At 41.1% G+C, this 16808-nt stretch overlaps 1 protein-coding gene across 1 annotated transcript; it reads right to left on the bottom strand.

Moving 5' to 3' along the window:
• Window positions 1-5163: 5163 nt before the first annotated feature.
• On the bottom strand, window positions 5164-13387 carry LOC134443508 (uncharacterized). The gene is made up of 3 exons (XM_063193269.1): window positions 13303-13387; window positions 12062-12172; window positions 5164-11968 (listed from the first exon to the last, which is right to left on the bottom strand). The coding sequence occupies exons 1-3, from the start codon at window positions 13385-13387 to the stop codon at window positions 8409-8411; spliced, it is 3756 nt and encodes a 1251-aa protein (XP_063049339.1). The 3' UTR covers window positions 5164-8408.
• Window positions 13388-16808: the final 3421 nt, after the last annotated feature.

Below are 16808 nucleotides of genomic sequence, written 5' to 3'. Positions count from 1 at the left end.
AGCCCATGACTTTACATTCAACACTTCTGATCTAACGTTAGAACACTGTATACTGCAGTCTAGGGGTTGCAGGTTCGAATCCCCCCTCTGACCTCTCCCTACATCTCCATCCATGGCTGAAGTGCCCTTGAGCAAGGCACCTAACCCTACATTGCTCCAGGGACTGTAACCAATACCCTGAAAAATAATAACTGTAAGTCGCTTTGAATAAAATGAAAGCGGGATGTCAAATTTGGCCCGCGAGAGAATTTCAAATGTCTATTGCAGTTGGCCCACATACACCATCAATGTATAGCGTAATAATATGACTTGAACATGACATTTGCTGTGTCACAGGATGTGTAGACACATTTGAACTAACAAATATGATGTGATATGGCTAAAATCTGGTAGTCGTCACTGCTTATTAACATCCTTGGTGGGCACCTCAGAAGCTCCTGGAGGGCTACCTGGCGCCCGCGGGCACAACGTTGGTGACACCTGCTGTACAATATACAGATACCGTAGGCCCATGTGTTTTTGAACATATTGTAGGCCAGTGATTTTCAACCTATGGGCCGGGGCCCACTGGTGGTGGTGGGCCCTGAAGGTATTCCAAGTGGGCCTTGAAATAATTTTCTACAAATTATAATCATATTTTGGTGTGTTTTGCTATTGATTTATTTGAGTTTTATTCTTTATTGGGTCCGAAGTGGGCCCTGAACATTTGTGACAATTTCGAGTGGGCCCCACTGGAAAAGGTTGGGAACCCCTGATGTAGGCTATTGCTGAGGAGACGGCTGAATATGAATGCAATGAATCCAAACATCTTGAAAAACCCACCCTGTGTTTCATGAACAGACTGAGATAGAGAACTGATAGGACCACAGTAGTTTACGTTTTTAATTATTAATGAAAGCAGAACGAAGTTGTTGAGCGCAATTGACACAGAATGACCTTTGTCTCACGGGTACCGCCCACTTCCGCCTAACAGGTAAAATTACGTGACGCAACTGCAGCGCTTGGTGGATGAGGAAGTGACCGCGCACGAACAGTTACAGTTAATTTCGCTTTTACTGGAAGATTAAAAACCCCAACCCAGTGCCGAAGAGACTATATGACGTTTTAAACATGTGTGGCTTTGGTAAGTGAACTAGCTGTGTGTGGGATAATACATTCTGTTGAAATGGCGAGTGCGCGCGCATAGTAGCGCCTTTAGTTTGGTCAGCTTGGGCCAAGAGTCTCAGTCATTTGTTTCGGTCGGGTCATGGATTCTAGCCTACATTGCACCAAGAAGTGGTTTGTTTTCGTATCCGTCACTGCAGGCATTGGTTCCTGGCAGCTGTAGGCTACTCTAGCCTATTGTCTGTTTTGGTCTCAGACCTGCAAACTCGTCAAAGAAAAAAAGGTGACGGTGTACAGCGGGGGTTCTATTTCTATTCACGTGAATGACCTAATTGGCCGTGCAAAAGGTGACTGTCACCAACAGGTGACGAGTTTGCAGGTATGGGTCTTTGTTTTGCCGTGTCTGGCTGGTGATGTATGTTGAGACGGTATTCCACCACCTCACCTGGACGCACCATGAGTCACAGCGCTGAAGGACCGCATGATGGCGCTGTCCTGCCTGCCAGAACACCAGTGTGCCTGCCAGAACACGAGTGCCCTCATTGAAACCAATGACATTTTTTGTGAGAAAATTATACTAATTTTTGCAGAATGAATTACTATAGTTATGTATATAGTTTTTCATTCAATACATTGGCCTATCAGGTTTTTGATTCCTTAGGACATTGCAATAATAATAACAGTGACAGTAGCAATAGTAACAGTATACCTGTAATGACAAGTTATTTAAAGTAGTAGATTGGGGTAGCACTGCATTGTATGTAACATATTGTATTGTCTTATGTTCCAGGACAGAGGTAGTGCAGGTAAGGTGCAGTCCCGTGTGTGTGTGTGTGTGTGTGTGTGTGTGTGTGTGTGTGTGTGTGTGTGTGTGTGTGTGTGTGTGTGTGTGTGTGTGTGTGTGTGTGTGTGTGTGTGTGTGTTTTGTTTTAATTATAGCCTTGTGTACGGGTGGGGAGGGTCGCGTGGGACCGACCAGCATGTTATAGCCCTAAAGGTGATTTTTGCATGTTCATAGTGTGCAGCACTTTTGTGGGAAACGTGTGGGGTTTGAGAGGTGCAAGCATTCGAATTTAGTACTAGTTTTGTAGTAATGGTGATTTTGCATGTCCAAAGTATGCAGTGCCCTTGTGGAGAATGTATTGGGTTTGATGAGTGCCAGCCAGCATTTGAATGTAGTGCTACTGTAGTTGTGTAGTGTGAACCAAAGTGTGCAGTACCTGTGGGGGAAACATAGGCCTACTGGGTTCTGATGTATGCTACCCTCCGAATGCCGTAGCCTGTATTTATAGTGTGATTTAGTACCCTGGAGTCTGTTCTCATATTGCAATTTCGTAAATTCACCACAAGAGGGAACTGTTTAACTTAAAGCCCAGCTGGGAAACTCCCATTGACGACACAGCACTCCACAGCACATTGTGCTCACTGCACACAACGAAATTACATTTGAGGCCTCACCCGAGCCCTAGACGGCGCCCCAAGAGAGAGCTGGGATTTACCGCTCCCCCATCGTGTTTGATGTATGCTATGATTGCGTGATCGTTTGTAAGTCACTTTGGTTAAAAGCATTTGCCAAATTTAAATGCAATGGAATTTAATGTAATGTGTAATTGCACCGCTGTCTGATTGGAGGCACCGATCTTGTCTGTTCTCTGGGTACAGATAAGGAAGATTGCAAAGCAGCATGGGATTTCCCAGGCTAGCAGAGTGGTGACAAACTCATACCATTGTTTTATATAGAGTAAAGTGGTAACTGTTGTGTATGATTAAGGGTTTGAACACACTAAACAGCAAAATCTCTATAGAGTAAGACCTCTACACTGACCTAGTGCAGCTGAAGTACAGAGATGTTATTTTTGTTTTAGATTACAGACATGAGACACGCTTGTTGCCGTTAGGAAGTTACAGACATGACACCTTGAGTGCGTTTTAATTTGCGACCTTGCCTCCTCCACTTGCGCTTGTCTCCTCGTCCCGCCTCCTGGCCCCTCCTCCCTGGAGAAAACGATAAAGTTTCCCAGCTGTCAGCCTAGCCACAACAACTTTTGAGGGACTGTTTTTCATTCACCATCCCAATTGCAGAATGAGAAAAAGACTCTACAATTGAGCTTTTGCAAGATATTGAAATATAATGCTGTTGTCATTGATGTCATCATGACGAGAAGCAAGTGGAGGAGGCAAGTGGAGGAGGCAAGGTCGCATATTAAGATGCACTCCTTGTTGCTTATTCATCAACATTCACTTGTAGAGCAGTGGGGCATATACTACAGATGGGATATGTACAGTCAGGATAATAAGTATTTGATCCCTTGTTGTTTTTGTTGGGTTAAGACGTGATCAGTGACTTTAAAGTTGTTTTTTTCTTTTTATTTAAAAACTTATTTAAAGTATTTTTTTTCTATTCTGTCTGTCTTTTTTCTATTGTGTCTCTCCATGTTAGAATACACCTACCATTAACATTATAGCCTATATAATGTCTTAGTTAGTATAAGCACACCAACTAAATCAGCAAGAGATCAAATACTTTTATGATTCTCACCATGGTTCAGCACATGTTGGACAACTCTACCCACACTACCCCACTCCTGTTACAGTTTGTGCTGCCTTTATACAGTATGTTGTGATGTGTCTAGGAATGTGTGTTTATTTTAGTTATGTCTCCATATTGTGTTCCCCCATAATTTGGGGGACTAAGACTTTTGCAGATTGAATTAAGCACACCCAAAATGACAAAATACCACTGTTTGCCAACTTTGTGTCAAAAATTCCTTTAAAGGCAAGGCAAGGCAAGTTTATTTGTATAGCGCATTTCATACACAGGTGCAACTCAATGTGCTTCACAAGATTAACAAATGCAAAAAAGAAAGGAAACATGGAAGAAAGAAGGAATTAAATTAGTGTCAAAGAACATTTAAAACATTAAGATAAAACACAAGGTAAAATGATAATAATAATAAGATACAAAATAAAATGAACATAAAAAAATAAAAAATAAAAATTTGTGCTAGGGGAAAGCATCTGAGAACAGCTTTGTCTTGAGTCTAGATTTAAAGCTATTAATAGTGGGTGCATTTTTTACGTCATCTGGAAGCTGGTTCCAAAGCTTTGAAGCATAGAAGCTAAAGGCTGCCACTCCACACTTTGTTTTGACTTTTGGAATCACCAGCAAATTCTTCTCCGTTGACCTTAGTGACCTGGTTGGTGCATACAGCTGAAACATATCCAGTAGATATGTGGGTCCCATTACATTGAATGACTTAAACAGAAGTAGCATTGCCTTAAAATCAATTCTGTGGCTTACTGGGAGCCAATGCAGCGATCTTAAAATTGGAGTAATGTGGTCGAACTTCCTTGTTTTTGTAAGAACCCTTGCTGCTCCATTTTGTACAAGGTGAAGCTGTTTGATGGTCTTTTTGGGGAGGCCTGTAAAAAGACTGTTACAGTAATCAACCTTACTAGAAATGAAGGCACGTATTAGCTTCTCCAGATCATGTTTAGACATAAGGCCCCTAAATTTAGAGACGTTTTTTATGTGATAAAATGCAGACTTAGTAATAGCTTTCATGTGACTGTTGAAGTTTAACTCTTTAAAGGGACACTGTGCAGGAAATGGTCAAAAAAGGTACTGCAATTATGCTGCTCATTGAAACTGGGCTGCCTATTGCCAAATTTGATCTTTACATGAAAGTGTACTAAGTAATAAACAAATATTTTCTAGTGTGGTCCAAGTACAGTCATTTTTGCAGCTAAAAATGGCTATTTTTGGAAATTCAAAATGGCGGACCATGGAGAAGATCCCCCTTTTCATGCATGAAAAGTGCAATTTTTCTAGTCATAGTGAATACTTAGAATTTGACGGTGGTGGTAAGTATTCATGAAAAAGGTAACATTAGTGAATGGGCAGCATGAATTCAGGAAATAAACAATTAAAAATCTCACACAGTGTCCCTTTAAATGGTTGATAGTACTAGTATAACATAACACTTGCTGAAATTAAACCAGAATCATTAAATGAAATCAAGTTCTTTATTCAGTAAAATCAAATCACATGATTACATACAGAAAACATGAGTACAGGATAATCATCAAACTTGAAGTAAAAGAAAAATATAGAGAAACATTCTACAACACAGTCAAGCTCTCTGGATCTAGATCTAATGTCATCTTAAGTGAAAATAACCACAATCCCACCAGAGCTGGCCTGAAATGTACTGTATTTAAACAGAGCTGATCTTGTCACTGAATGGAAAGGTAATGAAGGCAATCCAAATAACATTAAGTAATAATGAATGCACAGTGAAACGTAACAATATACCATTACAAATAGTAAAGCTGATAAAAGATTATAAAAAAAGATGAAAAAAAGTTAAAACCCTATAGAATTTGTGAAACATAGATCAAATCACATGGTCACCAGCATTATCACCAGCCATGTCCTCGATACAATACAAAATAAAGTCCATAATTAGTTAATACACGATTCCCAATCAATACATGTCATAGTTAGAATGGGAAAGATATTTGCAACGGCAGTACAATTTGCCATTTGGTCATCAGTAAAGAGTGCCTCTACCTCTGCGTGTTGAGTGTTCAGGCGAAGGGTGGAGGTGTAGGGGGAGGTATTGATAGGGGAAGGGGCAAGACAATGAAATGAGATTCACCCCTAATGTCCTCTGAAGTGAAAATAATACACCACAATCTCACAAGAGTTTGCCTAGAATTCAAACTAAACTGATCTTGACACTGATTATGAAATTGTTACTGAGATATTAAATAGTAATAAAGACAAAGACAAAATCCAAACATGAAGTAATCGGTACAATGCAAAAATATATCCCCACAATTAGGAAAGGTGATAAAAGATGAAAAAAAAACCTATTCAAATACATCCCATAATTAGTTAATAAAACTTTGCCACTCAATACAATTCAGTTGGTTTGGGAAAGATATTCACAATGGCTTTTGCCATCAAACGTAGCCAGAGAGACTTCAAAACACAGAAGAGGGACCCACTTTATCACAGACGTTAGCTTAAATTTTGATTCCTCTGTTCCATTGAGAAAGAATTCTGTAGAAATAAAGAAAAAAAAAAACACCATCCAAATAAATTGAAAAAACAAGCCATAATGCTAGCCCCTACATTTGTCAAACACAAAAACAGCATTATTCAAAGTAACCCATAAAATCATTAAATACTGCCTTTGCTTTTTACTTCATCATTTGGAATTTTTACCGTTTTTCTCCACTGTGAGATTTTCTCTGCCACCCTCTGCATAACAGCCCCCTTCCTGACTTGCTGTAACTCTTTGATGCGCTGCAGATATCCAGGCTTGGCACACTGTTCCTCTGACTGTATCCAGGGGTGTTGTTCAGGGGGTTAAAGTGTGACTGAGTCACCAGGGCCCCATATTTATATGGGGCCCACATACAGTCTGATTTATATATATATACATGGCAGGGGGTCCATTGGAGCTGATTGTACATAGGGCTGAAAATGTGCTGCTACGCCCCTGACTGTATCATCAGGTCAATGCGGTTTGTAGTAGCCAAAGCATCTGGACGAAGTGCGATCTCTTTCAGACGCTGCAGACAGGTAGTTACAGTTTCCATCATCTCCAACACCCTTCACTTGGTGATATTCCTCTTCCAACTTTGCTACAATTTCCTGTTCATCTTCTCTCCCATTGCTTCCTCATATTTACTTTTCAGCTCCTCTTCTCTGTCACACGTTTATACAAGTCATGTGATTTACATCCTGCATGGCCCCAAGCTCCGGATCTCATGCAGAGACACACAGCCAGCTTTATCCGCATCATTTGGTATACCACTGGGACAGGTGCAGTTGCATCCAGTTGGTGATAAATTGTGCCAATGAAATGTCAATATTTTCTAAACTTGCTCTTCACATGCAAAGTTCTCTAGGTCTCTGGATCTAGATGTAATGTCCTCTTAAGCGGCAACATCACACCAAAGCAATATTTAAATTTATAAAAAGATGTAAAAAAAAGACATTAAGGTGATAAAAGATTAAAAGTGACTGTGAGACATAATCAAACCACATGGTCGAACCAACAGCCACCTCCTCAATAAAATACAAAATACATCCCATAATTTGCTAATAAAGCATTGCAAGGTAATACATTTCATAATTGGTTTGGTGAAAACATGTTTTTTGGCTATTAGCAAACGTGCCAGAAAGATGGTACTGCTGCTGATGTACTTCAAAACACAGAGAAGAGAGACCAACTTTATCATAGACGTTAGCTTACGTTTTCATTCCTCAATTCCATTGAGAATGAATTATAAAAAAATCAAGCCATAATGCTCTCTACATTAGGAAAACACAAAACAGTGTTATTTAAAGTAACACAGAAAATCATTAAATGCCGCCTTGGCTTTTGACTTTATCATGTGGAATTTTGATTGTTCTTCTCCACTGAGATCAGTGTTGTCTCTCACTTTTTTCAAAATAACAGCACTTTTTTTTAACTTCCTTTAATGCTTTGATGCGCTGCTTGTATCCAGGCTTGGCCTCCTGTTTCTCTGACTGTATCATCAGGTCAATGTAGTCTAGAATCGCCAGAGGATCTGGCCTAAGTGCGATCTCTTTCAGACGTTGCAGACAAGTAGTTACAGTTTCCATCATCTCTATAACCTGACGACTTTCCAGTTCTAACTGTATCATCATTTTCTCTTTACTCATCTTCTCTCCAAGTGCTGCTTCAAATCTACTCTTCAGCTCCTCATATGTCCTCCTCTCTCTCACACGCTTTATCTCCCATCTGTAGGTCACGTTGGAATGAGAACTCAATGCACATTTCCCCGGACACACATTGCATTGTCCATCATCTGACATTATATCACAGCATTTTTCATCACCATCAGTAATTACCAGGCACGGGTAGTGGCAGGTGAAGTTGCATTTATCACAGTTGGTGCTTAAAGTTCCTGTTGGAATATGAATCTTATCAGATTTCTCTATTTCTACTTCACATTCAAAGTCCTTGTTTGCTTCAATTTGAATCTTGTTTTTGTCCAATATAGCTTGCGTCATTGTTATTTCCTCCATGGTTGACAAACCCCTTCGGATGAGCGGCTGCAATCCATCAACAGTTGTGCCAAGCTCTTTGCGTTCTTTAAGGATTTCTTTTGTCAGGATCAGACTCAGGGCTTTGTCAGGGCTTTCATTTTTTCGAGACCATGAAATCAAAGTCAGTCTCATCGCTCTTCTCCCGTTTGTTATTGGCATAAAGCACAGAGTTGTTAAATTTAAAATGATACCTTGATACCCCCTTCAAATGATGTCAACTTCTGGTATGTCGTTTGCTCTTCTGTACTGAGATCTCTGCCACTTGGATTAGAACAGCTCTGTTTCTCACCTCATGTAACTCTTTGATCCGCTGCAGATATCCAGGTCTGGCCTCCTGTTTCTCTGACTCTATCAGCAAGTCAATATAGTCTGGGATAGACAAAGGATCTGGACGAAGTGCGATCTCTTTCAGACGCATCAGGCATTTAGTTAGATTTCCCATCATTTTTACAATCTTTTCTTGGACTTGGTGATATTCCTCTTCTAACTTTGCAATTATTTCCTCTGCATTCATCTTCTCTCCCACTGCTTTCACATATTTACTCTTCAGCTCATTGTATGTCCTCTTCTCCTTCACACGTTTGATGTCCCATCTGTACCTCATGTTAAAATGAACACTCCACACACATCTCCCTGGGCACACTCTGCAATTTCCATCTGTCATTGCATAACACCCTTCCTTGTCATCATCCTTCGGTATATGACAAGGGTAGTGGCAGGTGTAGTTGCATCCAAGGCAGTTGGTGATAAAAGTTCCTGATGAAATATCAATCTTGAGAGGTTTCTCAACTTCTACCTCATATTCAAAGTCCTTGTTTTCATTAATTTCACTCTTGTGTTTGTCCAATTCAGCCCTTGTTGTTCTCAGTACCTCCATGGTTGACAAACACTTCCGGAGGAGTGGCTGCACTCCCTGGACAGTTACCTCCAGCTGTTTACGCTCTTGAAGAACTTGCTTCGTCAGGGTCAGACTCTGAGTTTCCATCGTTCCAAGATGTGTAAAGAATTTGTTCATGCTGGCCTTTCCCATTTTCCAGAACATGTAATCAAAGTCCTCACCACCGCTGCATCCGGTGTTGTCGGCAAAAAGAACAGAATTGTTAAACTTGAAATGGACAGGTGTCCCATCAGCTTGTGCGGCACATGGAATCTTGGCTTCTGTGATGGCTTCCAGTACTGGAGGACTTTTGCCATCAGCAAAGGTGACCAGAGTGATGATGTTGTTGGAGATGTCCTTCCCAAACACAGAGAGGATTGCCTGAAATATGTACCGCTGTGTGTGCGTCAGACGAGCTAAAGCAGACTGCACTACGAAACATACTGCATCAATTGCATCAATTCCACCCTTCTTATTGAAAAACTCTCTGATTTTTTCTGTAATCTCCTTGTCTTGTTTGATTCCTCTGGTGTCTCCAAACCCTGGGGTGTCGATGATTGTGAGGGAGTACGGAACTTGGAATTCATCTGTGCAGTGAATCTGATAGGCTGTCACCTCTGAAGTCTGACTGTGTGCTTGTGATTTGTTGGTTTCTTCATCAATCAGTTTAAATCTCCAGTTGTCCACCCAGTCAACTGCTAGTACATAGTTGATCATGCCATTGATGAGGGTTGTTTTGCCAGATCCAGTGGCACCAACAAGCATGATGGTTTTGTTTGTAGGGTTATGGGATGATGCTTCCCCGAACACCTTCTTGTTGAACCGATGTGATAAAGATTTTGTCATTTTCAGCAGATATGCTTTTGGAGTACCTGAGAGGGGAGTAAACCTTTTTGTATCCAGTGGTCCTTTCCTGGTTTTGATCTTAATCTCTTCACCAGGTTTGCTTACACCGTTAGCAGCATCTGTGTACATCCTAATGGAGAAGGTTGTATTCGGTTCCAGGTTCTTCAGAGTAAATGTGTACACCTCTGTTTTGGTTTCTTCTCTCTGCCAGTCACTGCTGTTTTCCACCTTATACTCTATGATGTACTGCTTTACAGGTTCACATTGTTCTGGAATTGACCAGGTCAAGGTGATGGAGTTTCCCTTCACTTCCTTCACTCTCAAATTGGTTGGTGGGCTAGAAGTAGGTTTAGCAGTCACAACAGTTACAATTTCACTGCTGACGACATATCCAAGTTTACCCACAGCTGTGGCTCTGATCTCATATTTAGTGTCTAGCTCCAGTCCTGACAGAGTTATCATTTTCACGTTCTTCTGCACAGGGTGAGATGTCCAATCAGTCTCCTTCCTCTTTCTGAACTCTACTCGATACTCTGCAGTGGCAGAATCTGGGTCTGATATCCCAACTGTGAATCTGTCATATGAAACATCAGACGTGGTTGGAGTGTCAGGTTTGGATGGAGGAATGAAGGGGACAGGCTCATCACTCCCATCTTCATATATGAATATACAGGCTCCAGGGTAACGTTCATCGTATTTGGATGACACAATGAATGTGGTGTCTTCACTATTGGTCTGCTTCTTCAACTGATCAAACAGTTGTAACTGTCTCCTCATGCTTTGTCTGGTATCAGCAGAGAGCCACTCTGTGGTCTTGTTCTGTAGAACATCAGACTCTGGACTTTCACTCATCATTCCTACTGGAGTAAGCAGATGGGATTGTTTCATGAGGCTGCTATCAGGTTGGTCTAAAGAGGTAAAGGAAAAGCTAACAATGTTTGTGATGTCTAAATCAGATAAAAGATCATCCAAGTTGTCATCCAGATTAACACCTAGTTTCTCCATCTGCTTGATGAAGGACCTAATTGTGTCAGATTCTTTTCCCTTCATGGTCAACCACTGATCTAGATCTTTGCTGTTGAAAGGAGACTTCCCATGAGCCTTAAGGATGTCTTCAAGGGCACTCTCCTCTTGTCTACCCCCTCGGATAGAGGGGAGAACTGAACCGAGCTTCTGCACAAACTCCAACTTGTAGTGACGGCAGTTTTGCATGAAAGTCCTCAGCTTCTTCTCCATGGCAGAGAAAGTTGTCGCTGCTGTGTCCTCAACCAGGTCATTGCATCTCATCTCCATCATGTTTAAGTCCTCTATGACTCCTGCAGAGTATGTGATCAGTTTGTTGCTGATGTCCCTTTGTAGTCTTGCAGCCTTAGAGTCCAGCTTCACCAGAGGGTACAGCCACACTCTGACTGGAACAGCATGCTCTCCATTCTCCCCAAGCAGTGTTGGCAGTTGTCTGTAAACATCCACAGCCTCAATGAAGGATGACGGGTTGCTGGGTAGCTGGAAGTCTCCATGATATGTGCAGCTGAATTTTTCCACTGCTGATTTCTCTTTTTCATCCATGTTAAAAGATGCCTCTGCATTTACTTTAAGGAATTTCAGTTTTTCCATCATGATTTCAGCTTCCCCCTCTACTTCTTTCTTGTCTTCATGGTTAGATAATTCTCTGTCAAACACAAAGTAAGCACTGGCCCCGTACAAGATGGCTGTGACAACATGTGTGGCGGTGTCATCCTCAAACACGTTGGGACGGGATACTTCACCACGACCCCAGTGAGACATTGTTAGCGTTTCATGTTTTGTTGTTGTTTTGTACTGAAGAGTGAGTCGCTGTTGTCTAAGAGATTTCTTTCTATCTTGGAAATATTTAGCTGATCCTGCCACATTCACTAGTCCTCCAAGGAGACTTAGTTTCAGAGATCCAGATACTTTTAATGAATTTGACTTCTCATCAACTGAGTCTGATGCTGTGATGTTGAATTCTGAATTGTGTTGCTGGGTTTCATCAATATTCCTCTGCAGCTCATCATGATTCCACAATGTTATACCTTTTAGAAACAAAAAAATCATCTCAACAATGATATTAAAACATCCAGTAAAATATTATTGAATGTAGTAATTTTTAATCTTTCAGACTTTACCTGGAATAAGAGCATCTGTGCGACAGTCATACAGCATTCCGAGACGGAATGGTCTTCCCAGAGCAGCAGTCTCTATGGGATCAGATGATGCCTTGTTTTGTGTCAAAATGTCTACAAGAAGAGCATGCAAAGGTTAAGTAAATGGCAAAAAGAGCTGTCTTGGTAAGTTAAGTACCTAGTAACCAATAGCCTGGTGGTACCCTTGTAGTTATTTTGTACAGATTCTATGTTGCTGCACAAGGATTTTTGGACACACTCAGGCCCAGTTTACACATACATTACATTGCAGTCATTTTGTGTACAGGATATTGGTTACGATCCCTGGAGCAGTATGGGGTTAGGTGCCTAATTACTAAACCATTAGTAAGCACCACTTGTTTATTCCCTCCAGGAATTTCCGATGTTGCGATTTGCAACTTTTTGCAACTTGTATTCCCACGAATTCTTGCTGTTGTCGCAACTTCAACAAATTTTCACAACTTTGACCAATCATTGGTGAACTGTTGTGTTGACGTCACCTAAGACCCTCCAAAAACATTACAGGGAAGGATAAGACCATGCAGTTCCCAAATGTCCCCCTTGCGGGGTTATTTTACACACTGTATAACCCAGTAGTTCCCAAACTGGGGGCCGGAACCCCTAGGGGCCGCAGAGGTACTGACCATAATTCAATTAGTAACAGTATCCAACAGATTAACCCATTGACGCCTAAAGCACCTGCAAAAAAGGGTGCAGAATGCCTAAGCCCTGTTTAAGAAAGGTTGCCCTCAGCTTATAAAAACCTAAATATCTCAGCCTCTGAAGCACATAAAACATGCAATGAGTTGCATTTAAACGCTAAGACTCTCATCTTTCATTAAAATATATTCATTCATCTCAAACAAACAAAGATTTACCATAAAGTTGTCTCAAATCTCATGAACCTGAATGTTGCGTAATGCAACTCCAGGCGCCAGGGCCAATGTTGCACAACGCAACATCCAGCATCAATGGGTTAATAGTTTGTCCATTGCTAGGAAATACTCTTAAGTCCAAAAGGGGGTCCCAGCTAAAAAAAGTTTGGGAACCTACTGTTATAGCCTAACCTGGTTGTTGAGTGTAAAAAGGAGTCCTCAATCCACAAACATTTTGGAACCGTGAAGCACATGAAATGTATGGAAATACAGCCAGCAGAACATCAGGACGATGAGGCTGATCACAGTGATGTGACTGTAAATGAAAGTGTATATTTGTGGCCCTACCGTGGCGCTGGTGGTAGGCCCCTTGACTGCTGCGTGGCTGACCGGGGTTCGACTTCGGACCGGTTCCTTTGCCGGCTTTCCCCATCTCTCTCTCCCTGTCCATGTCTTTACTGTCCTATCGAATAAAGGCAGAAAAGCCCCAAAAATATATTTAGACATTAAGGTTAAGAATGGTAACATACAAGGGAGAACACCTCTATAGAACTACAAAGACATCTAGCTGTTGTGTTGTGGCGACCTGCAGGCTCACATCATGATTGACAGGTGCCTCCGCCAGCGCACTTTTTTGCCAGCACTGCACTGAACATAACGCTGATCATAACGCTGATTATTATATGGTTGTGACGTCATCGGTCGAATGCTCCATTCATTTCAACGGGGCTCCCCAACGTTCGCACGTCTGTTATTTTTCGATAACGGACGGGTTGGGTCTATAACAGACCGCTGTCAATGGCAACAAGACTCTTCACTGCTAAAGCGACTTTTCAACAACACTCTAATCAGCTGCTGTGATAGACAACACCTGTTGTCCTGGCTACCTAGCTGTTGCCTAGCGGTGTTCCACAACGGCACTGTTTTGTTTTGCGCAGCAACAATCTTAACATTAAATAGGCCTAAAGAAATGCCTCCGCCATGTGTGAATCATTTAAGCATATCCATATAATAAGCGGGTTAACTTTCGGCGAGTCGGTCGCTTTGTGGAATAGCAGCACTTCAGAGAGAACAAGACCCCCTCCGCTTCGCGTCGGGGTCTAAAGATTCTCTCTGTCATGCTGCTATTCCACGGTAGCGACCTTCTCGCCGAACGTTAACCCTTACTTAACAGGTCTAGAACAAGTGGCAAGTTCATGCTCAGTTATTAGGATTGTAACGAAGCATTACATTACATTACATTGCACTTAGCTGACACTTTAATTTTATTCAAAGAGACTTGCAACTATTTTTTGTCATGGTATTGGTTACAGTCCCTAGAGCAGTGTGGGGTTAGGTGCCTTGCTCAAGGGCACTTCAGCCATGGATGGAGATGTAGGGAGAGGTCAGGGGGGATACGAACCGGCAACCCTTAGATTGAAAGACCAACTCTCTAACCACTAGGCCATAGCTGCCCACACAGATGCACCACAGTTGCATCAAGAAACTTCTACGAACCCCAAAACTACAACACAGGTAAGAATGAAAACTGAACTTTGTGCAAAACCTCAAAAAAGCCCTCAAAATAATCCCCCAAGCTTAACAGGTTAATCATTGTATGTTAAATGTGGTAGTATGCTTTCAAGGGTTATTCATCTTCTAAAGCCTGCAACTCTCATGTTTCTTATTTTTTTTAGTGTTGTCATTTTGGTAGTGCTGGTTCTACCTGCCTCAAATGCTACCAAAAAAATAAAAAAAAATACACAAGACATGCCCGAGTCCTTTATTTTCTTGTTGCTCCAAATACACTTAATAGACTCTTTACTCTCAGAGTCTTTGCAGTAGGCTAATATTTAGTCAACATTCAAAATATTTCTCAAGTTTCATTTCAAAAGGGGAACCGCAATTTAATCACAACTTTCACTTACCACCGCAACAAAATCACAACAAACATGTAAAAGTGCCCACAAATTCCTGGAGGAACTGGTTTATACTTTGTGTGGTGAACACATATTCCATGTTTCATGTTGGAAAAGTTTTAGTTAGTTAACACTTAAAATCCTTTGTTAGCAAGTAGCTCTTCATAGTAAGCTTCCTCTGTAAACAAGTGAAAGGTGAATATTGAACTCCCATGTTTAACACCGGAGAAGTCTTAATTCTAACGTATTTGTTAGCATCTAGCATCTATCTAACAAATCTAGGATTTGACATTTCTAATTTTATTTTGTTTGTACTACAATATTCATGTTGGTGACAAAATAGTATGTGATTTTATAAATAAATGTTTTTTTTATTTGTTTACATGTTGTGGTTCCCTGATGTTCTGTCTGCAAAGCTTATATGCCAGCCTTAACAAGCAAATGACACAATAGACCGTCTCTGTTATTACCCATGAGCAAGCCTTAGAGGCAATTTTGAAGTGTACTGCATGAACAAAAAAAAAACCCTATACTTACCATAAGAGTGTGCAGAAATAATCCTACCGGCATGTCCAAAACAAAGTTTATACGTAGCATAGCTTTATTTCCGAATCAGGTGGCAGTGCCCGGCACCTTTTGCTGTGCAGAAGGTAAATTATAAGTTCATTATTAATAAAGTTACTCTACTCTATGTAGGTTTACATGCCTCTCCAGCAGCTGTTTTGTCTGAATAAAGATTTTCACTGTTTTCTGTTTTGTCTTCATATTTTATTTGTACGTTGTGGGTGTTTTTTTTATTTGAGATTGTCAAGCTACCGCTATAAAGTAGTTGGCTGCGTTCATACACCTGCACAGTGCCTATTGGGCTGCATCAGTCACTCATTCCAAGGAAACCTGGTGACTGTGTCCACGCCTCCATTCCATGTAGTCTAACCCAGGGATGTCAAACTCAGGCCTGGGTGCCAAATTTGGCCCGCAAAGCCATTTTATTCGGCCTGCGAGATCATTTCAAATATCTATTACAGTTGGCCCACATACACCTTAATGTACAGCGTAACATGACTTGAACATGAAACTTGCTGTGTCACAGGATGTGCAGACACATTTGAACTAACAAATATGATGGGAAAGAGTGTGTGTGAATATGAAGTGCATGTACACACAATTTTAGTCCATTTTTAAAAATAAATGTTGAGTTCGGCCCGCGACTTCATTCCAGATTTTGATTTTGGCCCTCAGTCTATTTGCCCTGGTCTAACCTGTCAGGAATGCGTTTTAGTCTTGCAAGTAAAAACAAGACAACACCATGAATTTGGGCCACACCCTAGAGAGCGACTTCTGCACTGACTAGTATTACCCTTTCACACATCACATGATGGTAGATACAATTCTACCACATTTCTCATGATGCCCTCAGGCACGACAGATAGAGAGAGAGAGAGAGAGAAAGGGAGCACGTCAGCTTTTTTCAGACTTGTTACACTTGGGGCTGATCCAAGTACAGGCACTGCTCCACCTCTACACTGACTCAATCATTCCTAACAGCATGGAACCTTCATTTGCAAAGAAGTGAAACTTACCGGCTATTTTTTAGAGTGTCGCAATATTCATTGTGCAAACTCCTTTAGCCTATAGCAAAAGGGTGGTGAAACATTTGCCGGGAGAGATAAGCAATGTCACATGTGTAGTCCAGATATTAAGTAATTTTGCAAACAAATAGCCTACGTTGACACAGGATATTTTACTGTATATAATTTATTTCGAGGTAAAACATACAACATGGAAAAATGGATCAGAGAATGATTTTGATCTCCCCAGACGGGGTTTGAGGCTCAGTGTTACAAGACATGTAGGCCTATGTTGATTAAAACATTACTTCCTTGAGGTGAGACAACATAATCTCTAATGTTTATATTCTCACTCATAGCACTATGGGCTGACATCACAATCAGTGTG

This window comes from Engraulis encrasicolus, unplaced genomic scaffold (genome assembly GCF_034702125.1).
Source record: "Engraulis encrasicolus isolate BLACKSEA-1 unplaced genomic scaffold, IST_EnEncr_1.0 scaffold_33_np1212, whole genome shotgun sequence".
In the NCBI taxonomy this organism is placed as follows: Eukaryota; Metazoa; Chordata; class Actinopteri; order Clupeiformes; family Engraulidae; genus Engraulis; species Engraulis encrasicolus.
This window is presented reverse-complemented; position numbering and strand designations above follow the sequence as displayed.

Coding starts and splice junctions, on each gene's coding strand:
- LOC134443508 (XM_063193269.1), bottom strand. CDS start 13,387: ATGGGGAAAGCCGGCAAAGGAACCGGTCCGAAGTCGAACCCCGGTCAG. Junction 12,173..13,302: donor GGCCTACCACCAGCGCCACG/GTAGGGCCACAA, acceptor CTCTTCTTGTAG/ACATTTTGACACAAAACAAG. Junction 11,969..12,061: donor CACAGATGCTCTTATTCCAG/GTAAAGTCTGAA, acceptor TGTTTCTAAAAG/GTATAACATTGTGGAATCAT.